This window comes from Mastigoproctus giganteus, chromosome 13, assembly GCF_048544385.1.
Source record: "Mastigoproctus giganteus isolate SK-2022 chromosome 13, ASM4854438v1, whole genome shotgun sequence".
NCBI lineage: Eukaryota > Metazoa > Arthropoda > Arachnida > Uropygi > Thelyphonidae > Mastigoproctus > Mastigoproctus giganteus.
In genome coordinates, this window is record NC_143587.1 from 134,899,900 (window position 1) to 134,923,564 (window position 23,665).

At 37.5% G+C, this 23,665-nt stretch overlaps 1 protein-coding gene across 2 annotated transcripts in view; it reads left to right on the forward strand.

Annotated features, from left to right (window-relative positions):
* The window catches only part of LOC150076458 ((E3-independent) E2 ubiquitin-conjugating enzyme UBE2O), a 758,089-nt gene that overhangs the window by 424,608 nt on the left and 309,816 nt on the right, over positions 1-23,665 (forward strand). For both annotated transcript variants that reach the window (XM_090387793.1, XM_090387794.1), the window contains exon 14: positions 6,808-7,065. In XM_090387793.1, the coding sequence (XP_090243919.1) occupies positions 6,808-7,065 (258 nt within the window). The remainder of the gene's footprint in view (positions 1-6,807; positions 7,066-23,665) is intronic.

Below are 23,665 nucleotides of genomic sequence, written 5' to 3' on the forward strand. Positions count from 1 at the left end.
AGCTGTATACCCTAGGGTTGAGAGGACAGATACCTCAATTCATCCAGAACTTTCTCAAGTGTAGAACCTTTCAAGTTCGTCACCAGAATGTACTTTCACAATATTTTATTCAAGAAGAAGGGGTGCCTCAAGGGTCCATACTTAGTCCTACCCTCTTCGCAATTAGACTAAATACCATGACACAGAATATCCCCAAAACCGTAGAAATATATATGTATGCCGACGATCTTGCTATATCATGCCATTCACCAACCATTAACAGCATAGAGAGACAGTTACAACTTACCATAAATAAGTTAGAGACATGGACTGTACAAAATGGTTATCGCCTGTCAAAACAAAAGACAATTGCAGTTCATTTCTGTAAAAAGCGCAATTTACATCCAGAGCCTGAACTTAAATTAAAAAACCAACCGATCCATCTTGCCAGCAATATCCGCTTTTTAGGTTTAATATTAGATACTAAACTCAATTTTGCCATGCACATAACTTATCTCAGAACTCTCTGCATGAGAAAACTCAATATACTCAGAGCCATCTCTGCCATGGCATGGGGTGCAGATAGATGCACTCTCCTACATTTGTATCGTTCGCTCATCAGGTCTCGTCTAGATTATGGTTCAATAGTATACGACTCAGCTAGGAAAACTGTACTTACAAGACTGAATACAATACAGCACAGTGCTCTTCGCACTGCTCTTGGAGCTTTCCGAACATCTCCGGTCCAAAGTCTCTATATAGAGGCATACGAACTACCACTCCACCTCAGAAGGAAAATGTTACTCCTCACCTATGCAGCCAGGATTAAAAGCCTTCCAGATCATCCGAATCAACCGCTGCTTTTCAATCCTGAAAGGGTAACATTCTATAACAATAAACCCACTGAAAATAGACCAACTGGTATTAGACTACAAGATGTGATGCATAGCTGGAATGTTCATTTTGAAAACACACTCAAAGAAACCAAAATATCTGATCCGTCTTGGTCCTCAAACCCACCTCACTGCGATACCTATTTCCAACAATGGGGAAAAAAGTCCATGGAAAGCTGTTACATCAAGCAACTGCACGAAGCACATGCCGCTAGCAATGCGCAGAGCTGCTTAATATATACAGATGGCTCAAAATCAGATGATGCCGTAGGTGCTGCAGCAGTCTTTCCCACATTTACAGTATCTGTATCTCTCCCGGCTGAATGTAGCAGTTATACTGCAGAACTTTATGCAATCCACCTAGCTATATACAATATCAATATCTGTCTCAACACTAATAGTTTAATATATACAGACTCCATGAGTGCGCTTTCCGCAATAAGTAACAATTTCTCAACCCCACATCCCATAATAAAAGAAATCCGGTCTCGTTTAAATCATTTGAGGAATCTGAATCATACCGTAAGTTTCTGTTGGATTCCAGGGCATGCTGGAATCACAGGTAACGAAACAGCAGACCAAGCAGCTAAACACCCAAAGAGCAACGCACCTCCATCTTACCAAGTACCCTATATAGATTTATTAAAACATATCCGACGTGTCTGTAGGGAACAATGGTTAAACATTTGGAAGACACAGACAAACAATAAATTATTTGAAATTAAACAAGAACCACAAATATGGAGCTCGAGCTCGAGGAAAAACAGGCATGAAGAAGTAATACTGGCAAGATTGCGCATAGGGCACACACACCTGACCCACTTGTTCCTGCTCATGGGCGATGACCCTCCTGTATGCATGCATTGTTCATCACAACTTACAGTTCGACATATCCTGTTAGATTGTTCGTATTACTCCCATATCAGAAATACTACCTTCCTTTCCCTAACACAAGTGAAACCTTTATCACTAACCCACCTATTGGGAAACAATGCCAATCTGGATGAGCTTTTCGCTTATCTCAAACAAATTAGACTTTATGAATATATCTAATAACAAATAAGGCAAACTACTGTACCTTTCCAAATATCTGAATAGGCACATTTTGGCCTCAGTTGCCCTTGTGCCGAAAAACCTCCACACCAACAACAACAAGTAGGTTGCTGAACATTTTTCAGTACAGTAAATGCCAACTTATGTAGCTTCAGACTTAGGATACGTTATTTATATATTTTTTTTTTATATGACTGAAGATTTCAGTGAAGGGGGACACACATTTCACTATAATAACGTAAAAAATCCACAGAATTCCAGCTATCAGTATTATCGCTAATGCAGTAAGATTGAGTTTACTACCCATTTATAATTAATTGTTTTATGGCAGTGACCTCAAGAAATGTGCTTTAGCAAAATGCGAGTTCGCGTGTAGTGATAATAGGGAGTTTTCACCTTAACCCTGTGAAGTTATTTACAGAAAATTTCATTTTGACCGTTATCATGGTGCCAACTAAGAAAATAAGTGACAGCGGTACTAATAAATCTATCGAGAAAAGGAAAGCAATCGAGTTGGATCAGAAAATTAAAATAATAAGCATGTATGAAAATGGCCAAACATTAACAAGTATCATGTGGCATTCAGATTTGTCAGTGGCAATGGCAAAACACAATAGAGGAGAAAGAAAGACAGAATACGAGAAGCGGTCAGCACCAATGAAGTTCAACTATAATAAGAATCGAGGCTATGAAATACATATCAGTTTTTACAGTTCAATAACGTGTTTTTTCTTCCTTTTATGTTTTCTTTTCTTATGTGCCACTCCGGCTACATCACTGCTGTCCCCAGATAAAGTTTTTATTTGAACTAATTAAAAATATATAACTATTTTTTTTCATTCTTCTGAGAATATTATGTGGGTTTTGTCATTTTGGCAGATTGGGGATATAGCAGCAATATTTTATTAGTCATTTCCAAGTTATGTGAAACTCAACTTTCGTAAGAAGTCCTGGAACGTATCTCTTATGTATGTCTAGGACTTGCTGTATTTTTGTATTAACCGGAAAATTGATTATCCAGGAATATTTTTTTACTCTCTATCCTGGAAAATCTAGAGTCTACTCTACTTCGATTTCAGGAAAGCTTTTGATGCTGTTGCACATGGAAGACTACTGTACAAATTGGAGCAGTATGGCATTAAGGGCAAGTTGCTACAATGGATAAAAGAATGGTTGAGTGAGAGAAGACAGAGAGTGGTCATCAATGGATGCTGCCCTTCGTCGACTAATATTAGTAGTGTCCTTCAGGGTTCGGTGTTGGGCCCATTGTTGTTTGGTATATTTATCAATGATATTGATGAAGGTATATCAGGCTTAATGTCAAATTTGCAGATGCTGCAAAGGTTGGCAGGGTTTTTAATAACAGCAATGACAATATCTTGCTGCAACAGGATCTGGAAAAGTTGGGCAGATGGGCTGAAATGTGGCAACTGAAGTTTAACATTGACAAAGTACTTCATATGGGTAGCAGTAACCCCAGAGAAATGTACCAACTGGATGTTATTACACTCAGGGTAGTGGAGAATGAGAGACCCGAGGGTAATTGTGCAGTCAGATATGAAGTTTTCTGAGCAGTGCAGACAGACTGCCAGAGTAGGTCATGGGGTCTTGTCAATGATATAAAGGAATTTTGTATAAGGCAGTAGTCAGGCCACACCTTGAGTACTGCATACATAGCTTGAAGCCTCATTTTAGGTAGGATGTAGAGTTGCTAGAACAAGTACAGAGAATGGCAACAAGACTGGTGAGGGGAATAAAGAGGTGCTCTTACAAGTTCTGCAAATTGCAGCGTCTGGAGACTAGGCACCTGCAATGTGATCTGATTGAGGTGTGTAAGGCCCTGAATGGATTGAGCAGACTCAATGCTGATGGGATTCTTCCTCTTACTCAGATTACAAACCTGAGGGAGCATAAACTGAAATTGAGGAAAAAGATTATGACGTGACTTTTCCTACTACAGAAATGGAATATTCCTGACACATTGCTAGCGGGGAACTGGGTAATGTGGATGAGCTATACAGTAGTACTTGGACAACTGATTAATGAGAACTTTGCTCAGTGATGCGAAGATTATAGTTAATTCCTGATATTCTGGTTTGGATACTTGATTTTCTTCATAACTATTTTTAGCTCACTGCTAAAAATAGGCCCCATCTGTGCCCCCTCCCACATCATATGTATGCTTATCATTTTTTATGGAAGTGCAAAAATGATTTCATAACATTTATTCATAATAGATTCTGTAAATTCAGAGCAGCTTTGTCCTTCTGCTTGTTTTACATCCTGCAGATTTTCATTATCCATAAGTAAATTCCATGATCTGTGGAAGTATTCATGATTAAATAACTTTTTATAACCTCCAGTTGCCTATTAACTGCTATATGTTTAAAATATGAAACATACCAGGTGGCTTGTGAATAATAGTATTAGCATATGGTGCACAGAAGCCTGAGGCTTTTGCTGCACCAGCCATAAATAAATAACATAAAATAAAATACCAATTTGACTCCCTCCTCATAAATGTGTAGTTGTATATGAGTTGCTGTCAGTGTAAAGAAGTTATTAATTATTTAATATGGCAGAATTTTTATGATCAGATGAAAGGACAGAGTTATTCTCAGTTTGAATTTATTTCTAAGGCTTTTATTTCTGCTCTTTTAAATATCTTATGTTTTAAATGCATCAAAGTGTATTTAAATAAATATTTACTTACTTTTAGAAAATTTTTAATGAAAATTAAATATTTATACCAGATGGCACCTATTTAAGATGAATATGTAATGGCTGTATGCTATAGTTATATTGAAAAAATTTCTTAAATTTTTATTGCAGCAGGAGGAGACAAAGTTTTGTCCTCTAAAATCTTTGATTATTTAATGTATTTTTTAAGTTTACTAAACCAGTTACATTGTGATCATACAATGTAATGTTTGATAATACAGCGTAATGTTTTGCATCAAATTGTCATTTCCATAAGAAATAACAATCATGCCCTTCAGCTGTTACATTTCATATGGAATGGATTAGCATCAGAGCAAACCTTAAAGTCTCACAAATTGCTGTCATATATTTTAGTAAGGGACCACCTGTCTTATATGAGCACATTGTTTCCTTAGATCAGAAAAATGAAATTAGTCGGCTGCCCCAATTATCCGAAGTTTCACATAAAAAAAGTTAAAGATACAATGGACCCCCGCTTTACAATTGGTTCACTGTACAATCAAATCACGTTATTATGGACTCGCCATAGTAAAGTACCATTCACTATACGATCTGTAGTAAGCACCGGTCATTGTGATCACGTTTGTGAATTGAATTTTAATTCTATTAAATAGCAATTCTAATTAGTGAAAATAGTAGGAATATTATCCACAGGCTATAAAAGTAAAGACATATTAAGCACAAATTTACCCTTTGTTACCTTATCAATTAAAAAATTAAATGATACATGAAAATCGTAAGAATAGACGTGATAATCGGAATAATTAATACGTACTGTAATATTTAAAATAATTAAATGCACATGGCATAATACTTTAAGAGTTTAGTATCTAAACACCGATATTATATAAGTACTGTAATATGTACATACTAACTAGTTGACATTTCTGTTCACTGACATTTGTGGGTGGGGGTTAAAATTTAAAACAGTAAAAAGATAAGCAACCAATAACAAAGAACACGGCACACACACATTGCAAGTAACACAATACGCACAAGTGAGAACGGAGTAACAAGTTACAAAGTTTTAAAAATAGGAATGAAGAGAAGATTCCAGGAAGTGTAAACACATTTCACCATAATAACTCACAGAATTCCAGCTGTCCGTATTATCGCAAATTCAATAAGATCGGGTTTACTATCCGTTTATGATAGATTGCATTAACAGAAAAGCCCAATAAACAGGTGACTGCTAATTGTTTTTATGGTTGTGTCCTCCAGAAATCCGACCGAACTATGTGGTACAGGGCGCCTCCATAGCCAGGTGGGCAGGAGCAGCAGTGCGTAGCACACACTTCTTGATTAGACCGAGGTTCGAGCCCGTGACCACCAAATATGGAGGATGCAGAAAGGTCAGGGAATGACCACCGCATATCCCTGGAGCAATATGGCCTTAGTTGCTAATGCTCCTAAAAACCAAATAAACAAAGTGGTATGGTCGGAGACAGTCGTACGGTAATCTCCAGTGCTGTGGTCTCCTGTCCTGATTAGAGACACGTTGTCCCAATTAAGCGAAGTAAACCCTTGCTATTTTCTTGATTGGGTTCTGTTTTTTTTAAGATTTCCCCCAAATAAATGGCCTGATTAACCAGTAGCCCAAATAACCGGAATCCAGTGTAATTTGAATATGCAGAATATCAATATATTAATATAAATTAATTAATAGATATTCTACAGCCGACCGGGCTAGCCAGGTAGGTAAAGTGCCTGCCTGGCAACCCAAAGGTCGCGGGTTCGATTCCCGCCTCGAGCTTGGATCACAGTAAAATGCAAAAATTTTGGGAGGTGTAATGTGGCCATAGAAGCTGATGCGCCAACAACTAACAAAAAAAAGATATTCTGCATGTATTAATATAAATATTAATATATGCAGAATATCAATATACTGCATGTATTAATATAAATATTAATATATGCAGAATATCAATATAAATAATATGGAAGAAACTTCATATTCTTTCTCTCTCTCTCTCTCTCTCTCTCTCTCTCTCTAAAGTAAAAATCAGTGTTCATTATCATCTGTTTATTCAAGATTATATTCATTTATTCAGTTAAGATTATCTTTATCTAAGATTATTTTTTCAATATAACCTTCATTTCAGATCTGTTTATTTGAGATAGCTCATATTTTTATGACATGTTTTAAATAAATTGATTTCAGGAATCAATTGGAAGAAAAAATTCAGAATGAAACCAAGCCAAAAGAACAAGTGAAAGAAGATCAGCCAAAAAACAAAGATAAAGTGGAAGATAAACCATCTGTATCAGAGGATAGTAAACCCATACAGGAAAAGCTCTTGGCTAACATTGAGAAGTTGCGTGCAGGAATGGCACGCTTGGAGGAAGTATTTACACAAAATCCTACATTACAAACTTGTAATGTTATGAGGAGGCTGTTAGAACTGTATAAACATTGCAAGTAAGTTATGATATTTTGATTTAATATATGAACTGGTAATATTTAGCCATAAGTCTATATGTAATGTGGTTACTTATTTGTGAGATTTTGGTGATGCTTAAAATTTACAAAGTTGTATGTATATATATACACAGGGTTGTTAAAATTAAAGTATCCCTATGTAGAAGGCTCTGGAGCAAGTTCTAAGGCTCGTACTGAAGAGAAATTTGGACAACAGGTACATATAAAGAATGTGCTCGCCATTTATTGGGGAAAAAAAATTAGTTACAAAATTTGTCACTGTATGGCACGTAACTATCTTAGTTATGATTATGCAAATAACTTAACGTCATTTTCATAATCGTAAGTTATTGCCACAGCGCCACTACTCAGTTCTACTGTACTGTATAAAAGCAAAGCAGTCTCTTCAGAATCATACAATAGATGTTTGCCTGCACTACAGCAGCAATGCCAACAACATTGCAGGAAAAGGCACTATTAGCGAAGCTGTACTATCAGAACAGCAAAAATGCAGCTGCGGCTATCAGAGAATTCCGGCGTCAGAAACGCATAAGGCCTATGGCTGTTTGTGATGTCTGCAAAATGATTGTGAAATTTGAAGCTACAGGACATCTTGGTGTTCAACCAGGTAGAGGTCGAAAACAAGTGGACTCCTCTCGTGTTGAAGATGTGGTTATGGCTGTTGTAGATTTATCAGGTCCATCTCCATGTGGTAGCACAAGTGTGCCAGCTGTTTCTCGTGAAGTGGACATGTCATATTCCACTGTAAGGCTTGTAATGCGTCAGGTGTTGTAGTACTATCCTTACAAGATGCACATGCTACAGCAGTTAGCATGGCGATGCAGATATTCGTTTCACATACACACTTCAGTTTCTGGCACGAATGACAGTGGATATCTCTTGGCCATGGAGCATCTTTTGGAGTGATGAAGCCCACTTCTGCTTAAATGGACAAGTGAATACGCATAACCGTTGCTTTTGGGCAACAGAAAACCCTTGAGTTATCCAAGAGATCCCGTTGCATTCTCCAAAAGTGACACTGTGGTGTTGATTTATGGTCACATTCATGATTGGGCCATATTGTTTTGAACAAGTAACACCGACTGGACCCTGCACCTGTTCCGTCACCAGACATTGATATTAAATGTTGGCAAATTTCACAATCAATACCAGAGCTGCAACAACGTGGGTGCCTGCAGGATACCATATTCATGCAAGATGGTGTGCCACCCTACATTCACTGTTGTGTCCAAAGATTGATAAGGCAACACTTTACAGATGAACGGGTCATCAGCCATTGTATCCAGATATCTTGGCCACCCCGATCACTGGACCTCACCCCGTGCGATTTCTGGTTGTGGGGTTTTTGAAGAACCAGGTGTATCGGGAAGGATGTCAAACTCTGGCAGATCTAAAGGACAGCATTAGACGTCATGTGCTGGCTATTCTAGTTGACATGTTATGTTCTGCTGTAGAAAATACTGTTCTTCGAATGGAAACTGTTGGTGACCAAAATGGAGGACACGTTGGAGAATTTTAGTGCTGTGAGCCTTAGAACTCGCTCCAGAGCCCTCTACATAGGAATACTTTAATTTTAACAACCCTATATATATTTGCTGTTCTTATTAAAAAAAAATATCATATACATATGTATGATCATAGAATGCTACCTGAAGTTCTTTAAGAATATACCATATATTCATGCATTGTAGTAATATATTAAATATAAAAACTGTAACTTAATGGTGTGCTGTTGTTTTTTCTATTCCCCACCAGTGGAGTAAAAAACATTAGAAATTTAGCTTATATTGTGACCATACATGTATATATATATATATATTCGTATAGCACGATAGTTGTGTTCCTAGAAACCCTCGTGCAATATAAACAACAGGCCCTATGGGAAAAATAGGGTTAGGTGCCAACTACCCAAGATTGAACACACATTGGTAACCAAAACATTACAACACAATAAATAATCGTAATAAAATACTTATGTATTTTATAAAGATTAAAATACGTAATAAAAAATAATATAATTTTTTATATTTTTTATTATTATTATATTATATTTTATTATAATATAATAAAAAATACGTAAGTATTTTTTACGAATAAAATACTTACGTATTTTGTTACAACTATTATGTAATAAAATCTTGCTAATGCTTTTGCTTCTATTGTAAGAAAACTTGTTTTTTGTTTGATTTTCTATCCAACCAGATGACAGCCGTTCCATCTCTTCCAATTCTTTGTGTCTTGATCTAATGGATTTTAATTACACTTTGAGTTGTTCCCGCTGTGAAAGTTGTTTTTATTTTCTCTGCATTCTTTGTAATTCTCGGCGTTGCCTCATTTAGGTCTGTAGCACTTGTAATATCACATGGTCTTTCATTTTGCTCAAAGCGTTTCACAATTTCATATTTTTTCTCTATCAACAGAGGCAGACTGGCCATAAGCCTTACCGGAGAAACCCGGAGGCTGGTGTGATTTTGGCCATAAACCATAGTATCAGGCCACTATAAATTTTCCCGGGTAAGAATTTTTGACCCAGTCTGCCTCTGTTTATCGATATTGCTTTTCTTTTTCTCTCTGAATCTGCAGTGTCTTCACCAGGATGCTTCCTTTTCACACCTTTTAATTAAGAATTTTACTCATTTTTAGGGAATAAAGCACAATTACAAAATGAGGAGGCACGCTTGATACACATAAACAAAGCTGTGCGCATGTAACAACTGAATAAACAACACCGTAAAGGCAGAGATACACTATTAACACCTCACATTTTACTAAAGCACATTTCTAGGGGTTACTACCATAAAACAATAAAAACAATTTCCATTTGCGTTCGTGCTAGTGGAATCTGTTATAAACTGGTAGTAAACTCGATCTAATTGCATTTGTGATAATACCGATAGCTGGAATTGTGTTGGTTTTTACGTTATTATGGTGAAATGTGTTTCCCATTCACTGATATAAAAAACAAATACATTTTCGGAATCTTCTCTTCGTTCCTATCGTGTTGCGTTCATTTGGAGTGATTCTGCGTTCGACTGCCATTTCTTGTAAACACAAAGGCGAATCGTGCAGAAGCGAATTCGGTTCGTGTTATATAAGATATCGTTTCCCTGTTTATAAATCATGTATGATCGAATTCGTGTAGTGTAAACACATGGTATACGAGGACTGGCTGTATTTGCTGTTCTTATAGATAAGAAAAAAGTAAGCTAATATAATGCTCTAATGGCTGAAAGATGCTTTATTGAAATTGTTTTCAAAAACTTTCTTAAACCGAAATAAATTAGTCTAAATGCAGCCATTTTTTTTCCTTTATCTAGAATAATTAAAGAATGTGTAGGCAAGCACCATAACTATGATACTTTCAAACTAGAACATCCCTGAAACTTTGCATGCATACTAAGAGAACTCTAGAGCTGTGCATCCAGAAGGGTTTTTTATCTCATTAATTCTTTCTGAGTTATTGAACTTTCAGATTTCTAATTAATATAATACCTTCTATAAGACTATTCATTTGAGGGAAACATTTGGTGTCTTAAATAAGGACACCACATTTTGATTGAGGTGTATATGGTCTTGAATAGTTCGAGCAAACTCAATGTGCTGTTGAGATTCTTCCTGTTGCTCAGATTCTGGACCTGAGCGGGCATAAATTCAAATTGAGGAAAGACAGTTGTAGAATAGATGTGCGGAAATTTGTCTTTAGCCAGTAAGTGGTTGATTGCTGGAACAAACTTCCATCTGTCGTTGTGGAAGTTGACAACTGTAATAAATTTAAGGCTGAACTAGACAAACTTTTGGAGTGAATGGATGGGTGAAACGGGAAGTGTTTTTTTTTTTGGCTGATGCTATATATGCTCACTTTCTTTCATCATATGCTTCTACTAATGCTATCCTACTGACTGCAGACAGGCTGCCAGGGCAGGTCATGGGGTTTTGTCAATGATATAGGAATTTTGCTAGCAGGGAAAAGGAGGTGATTATCCCTCTGTATAAGGCAATGGTCAGGCCACGCCATGAGTACTGCGTACAGGTCTGGAGGCCTCATTTTAGGAAGGATGTAGATTTACTTGAGCATGTACAGAGAAGGGCAACAAGATTGGTGAGGGGAATGAAGGGATCCTCTTACCAAGAGAGGCTTAAGTTCTTCAAATTGCAGTGGCTGGAGACTAGACACCTGCGCAGTGATCTGATTGAGGTGTATAAGGCCTTGAATGGGTTGAGCACGCTGAATTCTGATGGGATCCTTCCACTTGTTCAGATTACGAACCTAAGGGGGCATAAATTCAAATTAAGAAAAGACAGATGTAGAATAGATGTGCGGAAATTTTCCTTTAGCCAGCGGGTGGTTAATTGCTGGAACAAACTTCCATCTGCCGTTGTGGAAGTTGATAGGTTGAATAAATTTAAGGAGGAACTGGACAGGCATTTGGAGGGAATGGTGTGATTTTTTTTTTTTTTTTTTTGCCTGATGCTCATACACATGCTTTCTTGCATCACATGCCACTACTACTACTATTGTTTCCCTCAATGAATGAAATAAATCATATTTTATTTCATCAGGTCTGTAAATCAGGTGGTGGTGGTAGTGGCACAAGACTTAGATGACACAGAGTATATATGCAGGAAATTGGTGGCGAAAGCAGTAGTTCTGGAGATGGAAGGATATAAACTTAAAACAGTACATAGCTTTAAATAATTGGGATTGATAATACAGGGCGATGGATCGTCTATGGACAGTGAATAAAAGACAACAGGGGAAATTGCTTGCAATAAAAATGGACTACTAGAGAAGACCTGGAGGAAAATCGAGACTGGAGAAAATTAGAAATGAACCGATTCGATGAATGATGGAAGTGAAAAATGATATAATCCAGATAATTGAAACAAAAAAAGCTGAGGTCATATGGACATTCCAGAAGAATGGAGAAGGATAGATTTCCAAAAGTGATTATGAATTGGGTAGCACCAGGAAGAAGGCGCCTCCATAGCCAGGTGGGCAGGAGCAGCAGTGCGTAGCACACGCTTCTTGATTAGATCGGGGTTCAAGCCCGTGCCAAATACGGAGGATGCGGAAAGGTCAGGGAATGACCTTTGTTGCTTACACTGACTTCAACATGTATTATGAGCTGTTTCTGGCAGGAATAATGCCATCTACAATCCTTTTGTAAAGAGAGTAAGATAATGCAATGAAAATTCAGTGTTTCATGTACAAAGTTGAGTGTCTGAGTTAAAAAGTTGATGCCAAGAGAAAGAGTAATTCAGGAGACTGGGGAGTCCACCACAACAATGATGAATATTCCTGTAGATTTGAGTGCAGAGGCAGATCACCAGAAGTAGAAAGTGCTTGTCTCTTAGGAGGGTGTAATTCTGGGTGATTTAACTGTTAGGGGAAATAGGGAATACATTCTGTAGTTGGTGCTAGTGACACAGTACTATCTGCCAGGAATAACAAAAGGTAATATTGTTAAGTAGATACTAACATTATTAAATATTTATAGTCTGAGATCTCATTTCACTGTTATGTGGTGGTGTTGAGAAAAAGCCAGAGGTTTCAGTTTATTGCAGAGCCCTTGTCATTCAGCTGCAACCTCCAAAGGTTCTGCAAGTCTTCTATGTAGAATTTTTTTTTCTCACTCTGACCTTTACTTATTAATAGTGACCATGTGGTGAAGACAGACTTTTGCTGCAAAAAAAAAAAATAAAAACAAAAAAAAATAAAATAAAATCATTTGTTGACGACACCTAATAAATTTCGAAAAGCTAGAACTGAAATCATGAACGATGTAGTTTATGCTCACGCCACTAGTTACTCTACCAAATCAATGTTAGTGATAAATAGGATACACACGTTCGTTGCTTACTCTACCGAATCAATGTTTGGAAGAGGTTAGGCCATAGCCTAATTTAATCATTTGATTGTAGCCATTTGTTTAATAGTATGATTGCAACAATACAAGTATTCTTATTGTTACAATCATACTATCAAGTTACTCTGTCATGCTTTGTCACAAATTACACGTGAATTAAACACACTACGAGATCTGCAAGAAACGACAGTATCCACACATAATAAGCTATCAAAATTATGACTTGGCTCGGGATCTCAATGAGTACAGGCACAAGATGGTAACGCTGCCCATTCTATTTCGCAGTGAGGAAACAGAGATACTGTCAGAGATGAAATATGTCAAGATCTACGACGACAATAAAGAGCTTATAAAAAAAAAAAGTAAAGTGCAGCCATTATCAACCCACTGCAGGGTGGAAGCCTCCTCAACAATTCATGCTGAGGGAAATGGACCATAATCTGCCACGCTGGTCCAGTGCGGGTTGGCAGATCGACCGTATTCAGCAGTCAGGGGCTTGAACCCCGGTCTACTCAAAGAGCGTGTGCTACTGCACTCCCGCTCCTGCCCGCTCGGCTACGGAGGCCGTCTAAAGAGCTTATACTAGGTCGTAAATTGTATGAATCAGACTTAGACGTTCGCAAAGTGATTGAAATATGTAAGATGATCCGTCAAGACAACGATGCTGTTGACCCTGACGAAGCACGCGGTAATGACTTGCATAGCCTTGTAATGTGACTGCGAGAAGGAGACCCCTTTCGAAACTTTTACAATCATCCAAACAGTGAGATGAATGAGGACTAAAGCTCGCCACACTCAACCAACTTGGCGCGATTGCAAAGAAACGTGAAAACTTGATGACCAACTAGGACTTCTGCAACTTAATGAGAATGGCAAATGACAAGCAAAAGATTCTACTCGTACATGTAATTTTTACTCTGTTATCTTCCAGTTGTGAACTGATTCAAATATTCTTGACCGGCCCAGCTCGTTGCAGAAAAACGTTTATGATTTGCCTCTTGATGGAAATATACAACCGCTTCAGTAATACAGATGGGAACTGTGATGCCTACATTACATGCGCTTGTTGAAGCGCATGTAATGGTAAGGCTGAAGTGCATGAATGTAATGATCTTAGATGTGCTCAGAGCTGGTTTATGCCAGCTCTGAGCACATTCAAGATCACTGCCCTCAAGATATCCATTTCTCTGGTTACCAAAAGGTTTCTGCCGTGGACAGTAATGGTTAGCCCAAAGCCACCTAAGTGGTATGCCCCAAATCATAAACATTTTTCACAACCAGTTGGTTTATGCCAGCTCTGAGCACATCCATGATCCTTTGCTTTACTTTAAATTTTGCAAGCTATTCGTTTCTCTGGTTACCAAAGGGTTTCTGCCACGGGCAGCAGTGGTTAGCCCAAACTCATCTAGGTGGTAGGTATGCCCCGAATCATAAACGTTTTTCTGCCACCAGCTGGTTTATGCCAGCTCTGAGCACATCCAAGATCACCTCCCATGATCCTTTGTGCACTCTCCTCTCCTGGCTCCGTTTTTCTTTGTTATGAAATGGAAATGATGCCATTTCCGCATCGCAAAATCATGCAAATTGATTTTACTACCATCTGAAATTTAGTAGGTGATCTGCAAGGTCATCTCCCATGATCCATTGCATGACCACATCCAAGATCACTTCCCGTGAACCTTTGCGTGATCTCTTCCCCCCGACTCCGTTTTTCTTTATTATGAAACAGAAATGACGTAATTTCTGCATCACAAAATCATGACAAATTGATTTTACTACCATCTGAAATTTAGTAGGTGCCGCCAAAGATGCTTACACATCCAAAATATATATATATATATATATATATATATATGTATATATATATTTAAATAATGCTGAAATAGTTGGAAAAACGGAATATTTCATAATAAAAATAAAAAGGAGGTACAGCATACATCAGGGGCAGCAAAAAGCATATTCCTCTACATAATGCTTGAAATATAATCATATAAATTAGAATAAGGTATAAAATAAAAATAAAATAATGCCAGCAGTACGGCAAGACAAGAGCGAAAAGACAAAATTAAACCTAATTTTAAATCAAGCAGGGAGGGAAGAGAGGGGTAAAAAGAGTAAAAATATTGCAGCAGAAACTCTAAATTAATTTAGAAAATCTAAATGTACGAATAATAATTCTTTGAAATTTAAGAGCCAATTAAATAGAAATTTAACGGTGCCCCCTCTGACAGGCACCAGGTCCAAATTTATGTGAAATATCACCAAACAGAGATTTAAACCACTACAATAAAACAAAACAAAAATAGACTGACCATTATGCCCCATCTGCACCAGTACTGCATTTATAGTTTATTATTCGTTTATATAAACGGGTTAAGTTTACTTTTGTCAGTAATGTTGCTTTGCACTGGAGAGCTCATGTCTGTTCTATTTTTGATTTTCGCTGTATCAGGACCACCGCTGTTCAATTCCCTGCATTGGAGGTTCGATCTGGGGATCGGTGTGGCAGACTGATCTTACGATCGATTCTCCTTTGCGGCGATTTGTTTAGCGTTGGAAATGCAGCGATTCCCTGACCATTATTGGCCTTGTGGTCCTCTGTCGAGATGGGGCATAATGGTCAGTCTATTTTTGTTTTCTTTTATTGTAGCGGTTTAAATCTCTGTTTGGTGATATTTCACATAAATTTGGACCTGGTGCCTGTCAGAGGGGACACAGTTAAATTTCTATTTAATTGGCTCTTAAATTTCAAAGAATTATTATTCGTACATTTAGATTTTCTAAATTAATTTAGAGTTTCTGCTGCAATATTTTTACTCTTTTTACCCCTCTCTTCCCTCCCTGCTTGATTTGAAATTAGGTCTTGCCGTACTGCTGGCATTATTTTATTTTTATTTTATACCTTATTCTAATTTATATGATTATATATATATATATATATATATATATATATATATATATAATCACTACAGTCTAGCCGTACATATAAACAGATAACATCTTCTTCTAATATAATAATCAAAAAATTAATTGCATTGCATAAAAAATTAAAGTTAAAGTATAATAACCTAAAATATCCATTTATATATTGCATACCCAAATTTCACAAAACACCAATTGCTTTTAGATTCATAACATCATGTAGAGATAGTTATGCTAAATTTCCTGGAAAAACGTTAGAAAAGTTACTTAAAAGTATATTAAATAACTTAAATAAAACTATTATAATAAATAATAACTTACCTATTATAAATGCTCTAAAAAATAATAATATTCATCAAATACAAACTTTTGACTTTAACAGTCTATTTACGAGCATTAACCTTAATAACTTAGAAGTCGTCCTCCAGAAACTATATTTAGAAAATAAAAATGCTATAAAGGTTGATTTAACCTATTGGAATTCTCTAATAAAATTATGCATCTTTAATAACTATGTATATGACGGAACATCGTTATATTTGCAAGTCACTGGCACCCCTATGGGAAGTCCAGCATCAAGCATAATCGCAAACCTTTATCTGTATTATACAGAAAGAGAATTTCAAGATAACCTACTTATATACAGATACGTAGATGATATATGTGTTTTTAATTGTCCACATTTTGTCCAGGATTACAGTGGATTATATCCAGGGGAGCTTGTGTTGGAAAAAACTAATAGTTCCGATACTATAGCAAATTACTTGGATCTTCATATAGAAATATTACATAATAATAAAATAGACGTAAACGTATATAATAAAAGAGATGCATTTAATTTTAACGTAGTCAGCCTTACAAACTGGAAATCAAATGTATCAAAATCAGTGCATGCTAATATAATTTTATCGCAATGTTTAAGGATTGCTTATATCTGCAATAGTAATAAAAATTGTTCAACAGGCTTAACAGCGTTGTACGGCAAGTTGATTAATAATAATTTCCCTATCGCTTACCTGAAATATCACTTCAGGAAAGCAATTAGCATAATTAATTTCAAAAATTTGTTTTCTGAACCTATCGCTCCAATATAATTTTCAATAAAATCGTTATATTTAGTGCCATGTATATATGTAAATAGGATACACTTTGCATTCTTGGTGTCTTACGGCGTAGAAAACTTGTACCCACCGGCTTGCAAATTACAGTGTATCATTTTTTTTTTTTTTTTTTTTTTTTTTTTAATACATATAGTTAATTTCATTTAAATTTACTTAAATTCATGCTGAGATAACATGCAAATTCAGCTCAGGGTCCTACTATAGGAACGGGTTTGCGATCCCGGGCATACCCGAGCCACAACTTATATCTTGTAATGCCTTTAAGCTGTCCTACACTCTTTATTTTTATTTCTCCGAAATTATTAGGGCAATCCGAGGACGTAGGAGAAACTATTTCTTATCTATACCACTATTTTTCGCCTTTGTGGAGTTCAGGTTCTATTTTTCCTACTCCTTTAGTTTTTCTTCTTACTATCTGCATGTTTCTCTTTGCGTTAATTTAATTTAATTATTTATTTTTACCGTATCCATCACATAGGGGGCACCACATATTATTTTGACGACTATTACATTATGTCCTAGATACGGTCAAATGTAGTATGTATTATATATTTAATCTTGTTTTAATCCTTAAATTACGTTCTCTGTCGGGTCAACGATGATTAATATATGCTTACATTTATATTTTATTTATATTTCTTACCTTTGATTCTAATATTTCAAAATTTTTCTTAATTAATTATCTTCATTCGATTTATTTATATTCGATTTATGTTCGGCCTATACTGGTTTATATTTGGTTTAGATTTAAATTACTTAGCATATATTGATCATCACAGAAACAGAGAACTTCTTGTCGTTTTTTGCCTTCATTCTGGGTGGTTGGCCCCAGTTGAAGTCATCTAGATTGTCGGTAAAAAGCGATAATAATAATTTTTTTTTTTTTTTTTTTTTTTTTTTGCGTTTTCTTAAGTCCTTGATGGTATTCTTATTATTGGATTGATTTACTTTTTCTAATGATATTCTATATATATATATATATATATATATATATATATATATATATATATATAGATTAAAAATAAACAAACATAAAATATAATAAAATAAACTACCTGCGTATGAATTGTCATATTGATGACTGTTCAGCTCAACTTTGAATTTCGTCTGTCAGGCTCAAATACCCATGACGTACAATATTCCAATAATTAACAGTTCACTGGCTAAAAAAAATTTCCCAAACCTCTTCCCCTGCAATTTAAATATACGATACCTAGTTCTGGATCATTTGTAACCATGAAAATTTTACTGTCAATTCCTTCTCAAATCCCATCTGAGGTACCTAGTTACCAAGCTCTGTTGCTGATATAGTCTTTCATATGGTTGATATAGTCTTTCTGTTGCTGATATAGCCTTTGCAAATCTCACCAGACACATTGTGTGTCTTTCAGGGTGCTTGACGTGATTTTTTTTTTGGTATGGTCTCCACATTTCAACTAACTATTCCAGGTGTAGCCGTATAATAATAATAATAGTAGTAGTAGTGGCATATGATGCAAGAAAGCAAGCTTATATAGCATCACACACACACACACACACACACACACACACACACACACACACACACACACACACACACACACACACACACACACACACACACTTCACCCATCCATACCCTCCAAATATTGGTCTAATTCTTCCTTGAATTAAACCATCCACTTCCACAACAACAGATGGAAGCCTGTTCCAGCAATCAACCACCTGTTGGAGAAAGGAAAACTTCCACATGTCTATCCTGCAACCATCCTTCTCGACTTATTTATGTCTGTTCATGTATGTGGTCTCAGGAAGAGGAAGAATGCCATTAACACTCAGCTTAGTCTGGTTGCCCTTCTCTGCAACCATTCCGGCAGATGTACATCCTTCCTAAAGTGAGGCCTCCAGACCTGTACACAGTACTCTAGGTATGACCTGCCCTGACAGCCAGTCTGCACTGCTCAGCAAACTTCATATTTGACTGCACAATTACCCCCAGGTCTTTTTCATTCTCCACTACCCTGAGTGTAGTACCAAAGTTGATAAGTTACTCTGAGGTTACTGCTACCCATATGCAGTACTTTGTATTTGTCAATGTTAAACTTCAATTGCCATTTCTCAGTCCATTTGCCTAACTTTTCTAGATCCTGTTGCAGTAGCACACTGTCATTCCTGTCATTAGCCACTCTACCGACCTTTGCATCACCTGCAAACTTTGACATTAAGCCTGGTATTACTTCATCTGTATCATTAATAAATATTGAAAAAATAACAGTGGGCCCAGCACTGAATCCTGAGGAACTCCACTGATAACATTAGTCCACAAAGAGCAGTGCCCATTGATAACCACTCTCTGTCTTCTTCCACTTAACCATCCCTTTATCCATAGCAGTAACTGTTGCCCTTAATGACACTTTGCTGCAGTTTATACAGCAGTCTTTTATGTTTGCTGCTGACGAGGCTACTAGTGACGGTCGTGTTCAAAGCCGCTAAGTGGATTTTTCTTATTTATTGATTTGAAATTATTGTTTTTCTAAAACTTTTGATTTAAATTTAGTAGTATAACATTATTTTGTGATTTTTTGATTAATTTGGTGTATTTATTCTTTACTCGGCCTTGTAAAAGTATCGGTAAGGGTTTCCACGTGTTCGTAACTACCGTTACCGTTAGTAACTTTCCCGCCATTGTGATACTTTGACATTAAGCCTGGTATTACTTCATCTGTATCATTAATAAATATTGAAAAATTATACCGTATACCGTAGGTTATATACCGTACTAGATAGCGTTAGTTGAACTTCGTTAGCAGTTAAATTGTACGTTTAAATAAATACATATAACGACTTAGATTACAAACGTAATATAATTAATAACATAATTAATTAATAAATTAATAGAATCATGACTCAGACCAGAGCAGCAAAGCAAAAGGCTCAAGCTAATGGAAGTGCTGTGGCTCAGAGCAGAACTGAGGGGGGCAGTTGTCCTCTGACTCACAGCCTTATAAAATGCACTGTTTGCTTGATGTTTGCAGAGCAATCGGGTACGGGACATGATACTGCCAAGGGGGATGTCTTTGTGTGTGCGCGATGCAAGGAGTGTATCGATATCAGGCAACAACTCGGCGTTCTTGTGGGCCTATATGAGAGCTTGAAGGACAGGGTGGATGCCCTCGAAGAAACTAAATTGAGGGGCCCATCAAGCTCTCAGCTGCCCACATCAACGCCAGAGCTTGCACTTGGGCATCGCGTGACACAGAGACAACCCCTAAGGCAGAATGCGCTGGTCCCGAAGGAACTAGTAGTTGTTGGTGACTCTATTGTCAGGGAAACGGGGAACATGCTTTGTAAAAAAGATAGGTGGAACAGGACCAGGGTATGTCTGCCAGGGGCAAAGGTTGATGACGTTGTAGAGCGGATATCAAGTTTTAAGGGCACAAAAGGTGATATAGTTGTACACGTTGGCACTAATAATATTAAGAGTAGGAGACCGGCAGAATTACTTAACAAGTACAGGTCACTGTTGAACAAAAGCCGAGAATTAGGATTGAATTTGAAAGTGTCTGCAATTCTGCCCAGACACGATAGGAGGGAGTATATGATGAGAGCCTTGTCGATCAATTCGGCCCTGAAAAGATTGTGCAAGGCTCAAGGGGTAGAATTTTTTTCAGCCTGGACTGTACTTGTTAACAGGAGAGATTGCTTCTACAGGGATGGGATACACTTAAATAGAAAGGGTGCAAGAATATTTGCTGATGCTATTGAGGCAGTGTTAGGTGGGTCGGAAAACTGCTAGCTTGGGGGGAGACAAAGACCAATAGATTGACAGTAGCCACTGGCAGAGTTGAAAGAGATTCTTGCACTGCTTCTATTAGAATGAGCAGAAGCCTGAAAAACAAGATGCATGGTATTTCAGAGACTGCTGGGAGCCATTGCGGTACAAGTAAACACATGGGTTGTGTTAGGGTAGCTAAGAATAGAAACAGGTGCAGGTATACTTGCGTGTACACCAATGCTAGGAGTTTAGTAAATAAATTTGATGAATTTGAGGTATTGCTCAAAACATCGAAGGCAGATATTGTTGGGATATCAGAGACGTGGTGTCACACAGATATAAGGGATGCAGAACTGCAATTTGGGGAGTACAACGTCTACAGAAAGGATAGACAGGATAGGAAGGGAGGAGGGGTTATGCTATTAGTTAAGAAACACATAAAAACCAAGGAAGTGAAGCCAGTCGACATCGCTGGACAGTGCAGTGTGGAGTCAGTTTGGTGTGACATAAACATTGGGAGATCAAAATTGAGAGTAGGAGTGTGCTATAGGCCTAATGACTCTGATGAGTATAATAAGGAACTGTACAGGGAAATAGAGTGGGCCAGTAAATCAGAGTGTCTTATAATGGGAGATTTTAATTTCCCAGATATTGACTGGAATTTGGGGGCTGGTTACTCACACACTAGCAGGACTTTTGTGGATTTATTGGATGATTGTTTTCTACATCAGCATGTTCGGGAGGCAACTAGAGGGAGTAATACTCTTGATTTGATTATCAGCAGTGATTCTTCATGCATTAAGAATCTGCAGATAAATGAACCACTAGTTGGCAGTGATCACAGTGTACTGAAGTGGGATTTACTCAAAGAGGTAACTACCATTAGGGGTAAAGGGAAGGGTTATTGCTTCCGTAAAGGCGACTACGATGGACTGAGACAGTATTTAAATTCTATACAGTGGGACCAACTGATGATGTTACCAACAGCAAATTCAAAATGGGAAGCATTCAAAGAACTTATCTTGGAAGCTACTAGGCTTTACATACCAACTAAGAAATATTGTTCAAGGTTTAGGCCAAAATGGATGTCAGATGAACTAATGAGGCATATGGCAGAGAAGAAAAATGCATGGGATACATACAAATTAACACATGACACAGAAGCCTATGATAGATACAAGTTGATATGCAACCAAGTTACAAAGGAGGTTAGGCAGGTGAAGGCAGATTACAAGAAATCCTTGGCAAGGGATGCAAAGAAAAACAGGAAAGAGTTCTTTACTTATGTAAATTCTAGAAGGAAGGGGATGAATCAGATTGGTCCACTTGATATTGATGGGTCAAGTGTTGATGATCCTGCTCAGGTAGCTAACAAACTAAATGAATATTTTGCATCGACATTCACACATGAGGAGTTATTCAGCGAGGGGAATGCCAGAGGTGTATTCAACTCTAGCAGTAAGCTACAGAATCTTGAAATAACTGGGAGTAAAGTGGAGGAGAAACTGTTGAAGATAAACACAAGAAAGGCACCCGGGGTGGATGGGATCTATCCAGTTATATTAAAGGAGGCAGAAAAGGAAGTAAGCAAACCCTTAGCCATAATTATGAGAGCTTCCTTGGACTCAGGGGAGGTACCCATAGACTGGAAATGTGCAAATGTGACCCCAATTCACAAAGGAGGATCAAAGGCTGACACAAGTAATTATAGACCTGTGAGCTTAACTTCTGTTCCAGGAAAATTAATGGAGGCACTGGTTAAAGAAGCACTGCAGGATCATTTAGACAAGACTTCAGTTATAGCTCAGACACAGCATGGTTTTGTTAAGGGGAGGTCTTGCCTGACCAACTTGATTGGATACTATGATGCAGTCACAAAAGAACTGGATGCAGGGAATAACTTTGATATTATATACTTGGATCTTAGAAAGGCTTTTGATACTGTTGCACATGGAAGACTGCTACACAAATTGGAGCAGTGTGACATTGGAGGCAAATTGCTGCTATGGATAAAGGGGTGGTTGAGGGGGAGAAGACAGAGAGTGGTAATCAATGGACACTGCTCATCGTGGACTGATGTTATTAGTGGAGTCCCTCAGGGCTCAGTGTTGGGTCCATTATTGTTTTCTGTATTTATAAATGATATTGATGATGGTATATCGGGCTTAATGTCCAAGTTTGCAGACGATACAAAGGTTGGCAGGGTTGTCAAGGACACTACTGACACTATGCTGCTGCAACAGGATCTGGAAAGGTTGAGCAGATGGGCTGAGAGGTGGCAAATGAAGTTTAACATTGACAAATGTAAAGTACTACACATGGGAAACAGCAACCCCAGAGCAACGTATCAACTCTGTGGTACTACACTGACAGTGGTAGAGAATGAAAGGGACTTGGGGGTGGTTGTGCAGGCAGATATGAAGTTCTCTGAGCAGTGCAGACGGGCTGCAAGAGTAGCTCATGGAGTATTGTCAATGATATACAGGAATTTTTCCAGCAGGGATAAGGAGGTGATTATTCCATTGTATAAGGCGATGGTCAGGCCACACCTAGAGTACTGTATACAGGTCTGGAGGCCTCATTTCAAGAAGGATGTAGAGCTGCTGGAACGAGTACAGAGAAGGGCAACAAGATTAGTGAATGGAACAAAGGGGTGCTCTTACGAAGAAAGGCTTAAGTTTTGCAAATTACAGTGTCTGGAGACTAGGCACCAGCGAGGTGATCTGATAGAGGTGTATAAAGCCTTGAATGGTTTAAGCATGCTCAATGCTGATGGGATTCTTCCTCTAGCTCAGAAAAATCACCTGAGAGGGCATAAATTCAAATTGAGGAAAGACAGATGTAGGATAGACGTGCGGAAATTTGCCTTTAGCCAGCGGGTGGTTGGTTGGTGGAACAGACTTCCATCCCTTGTG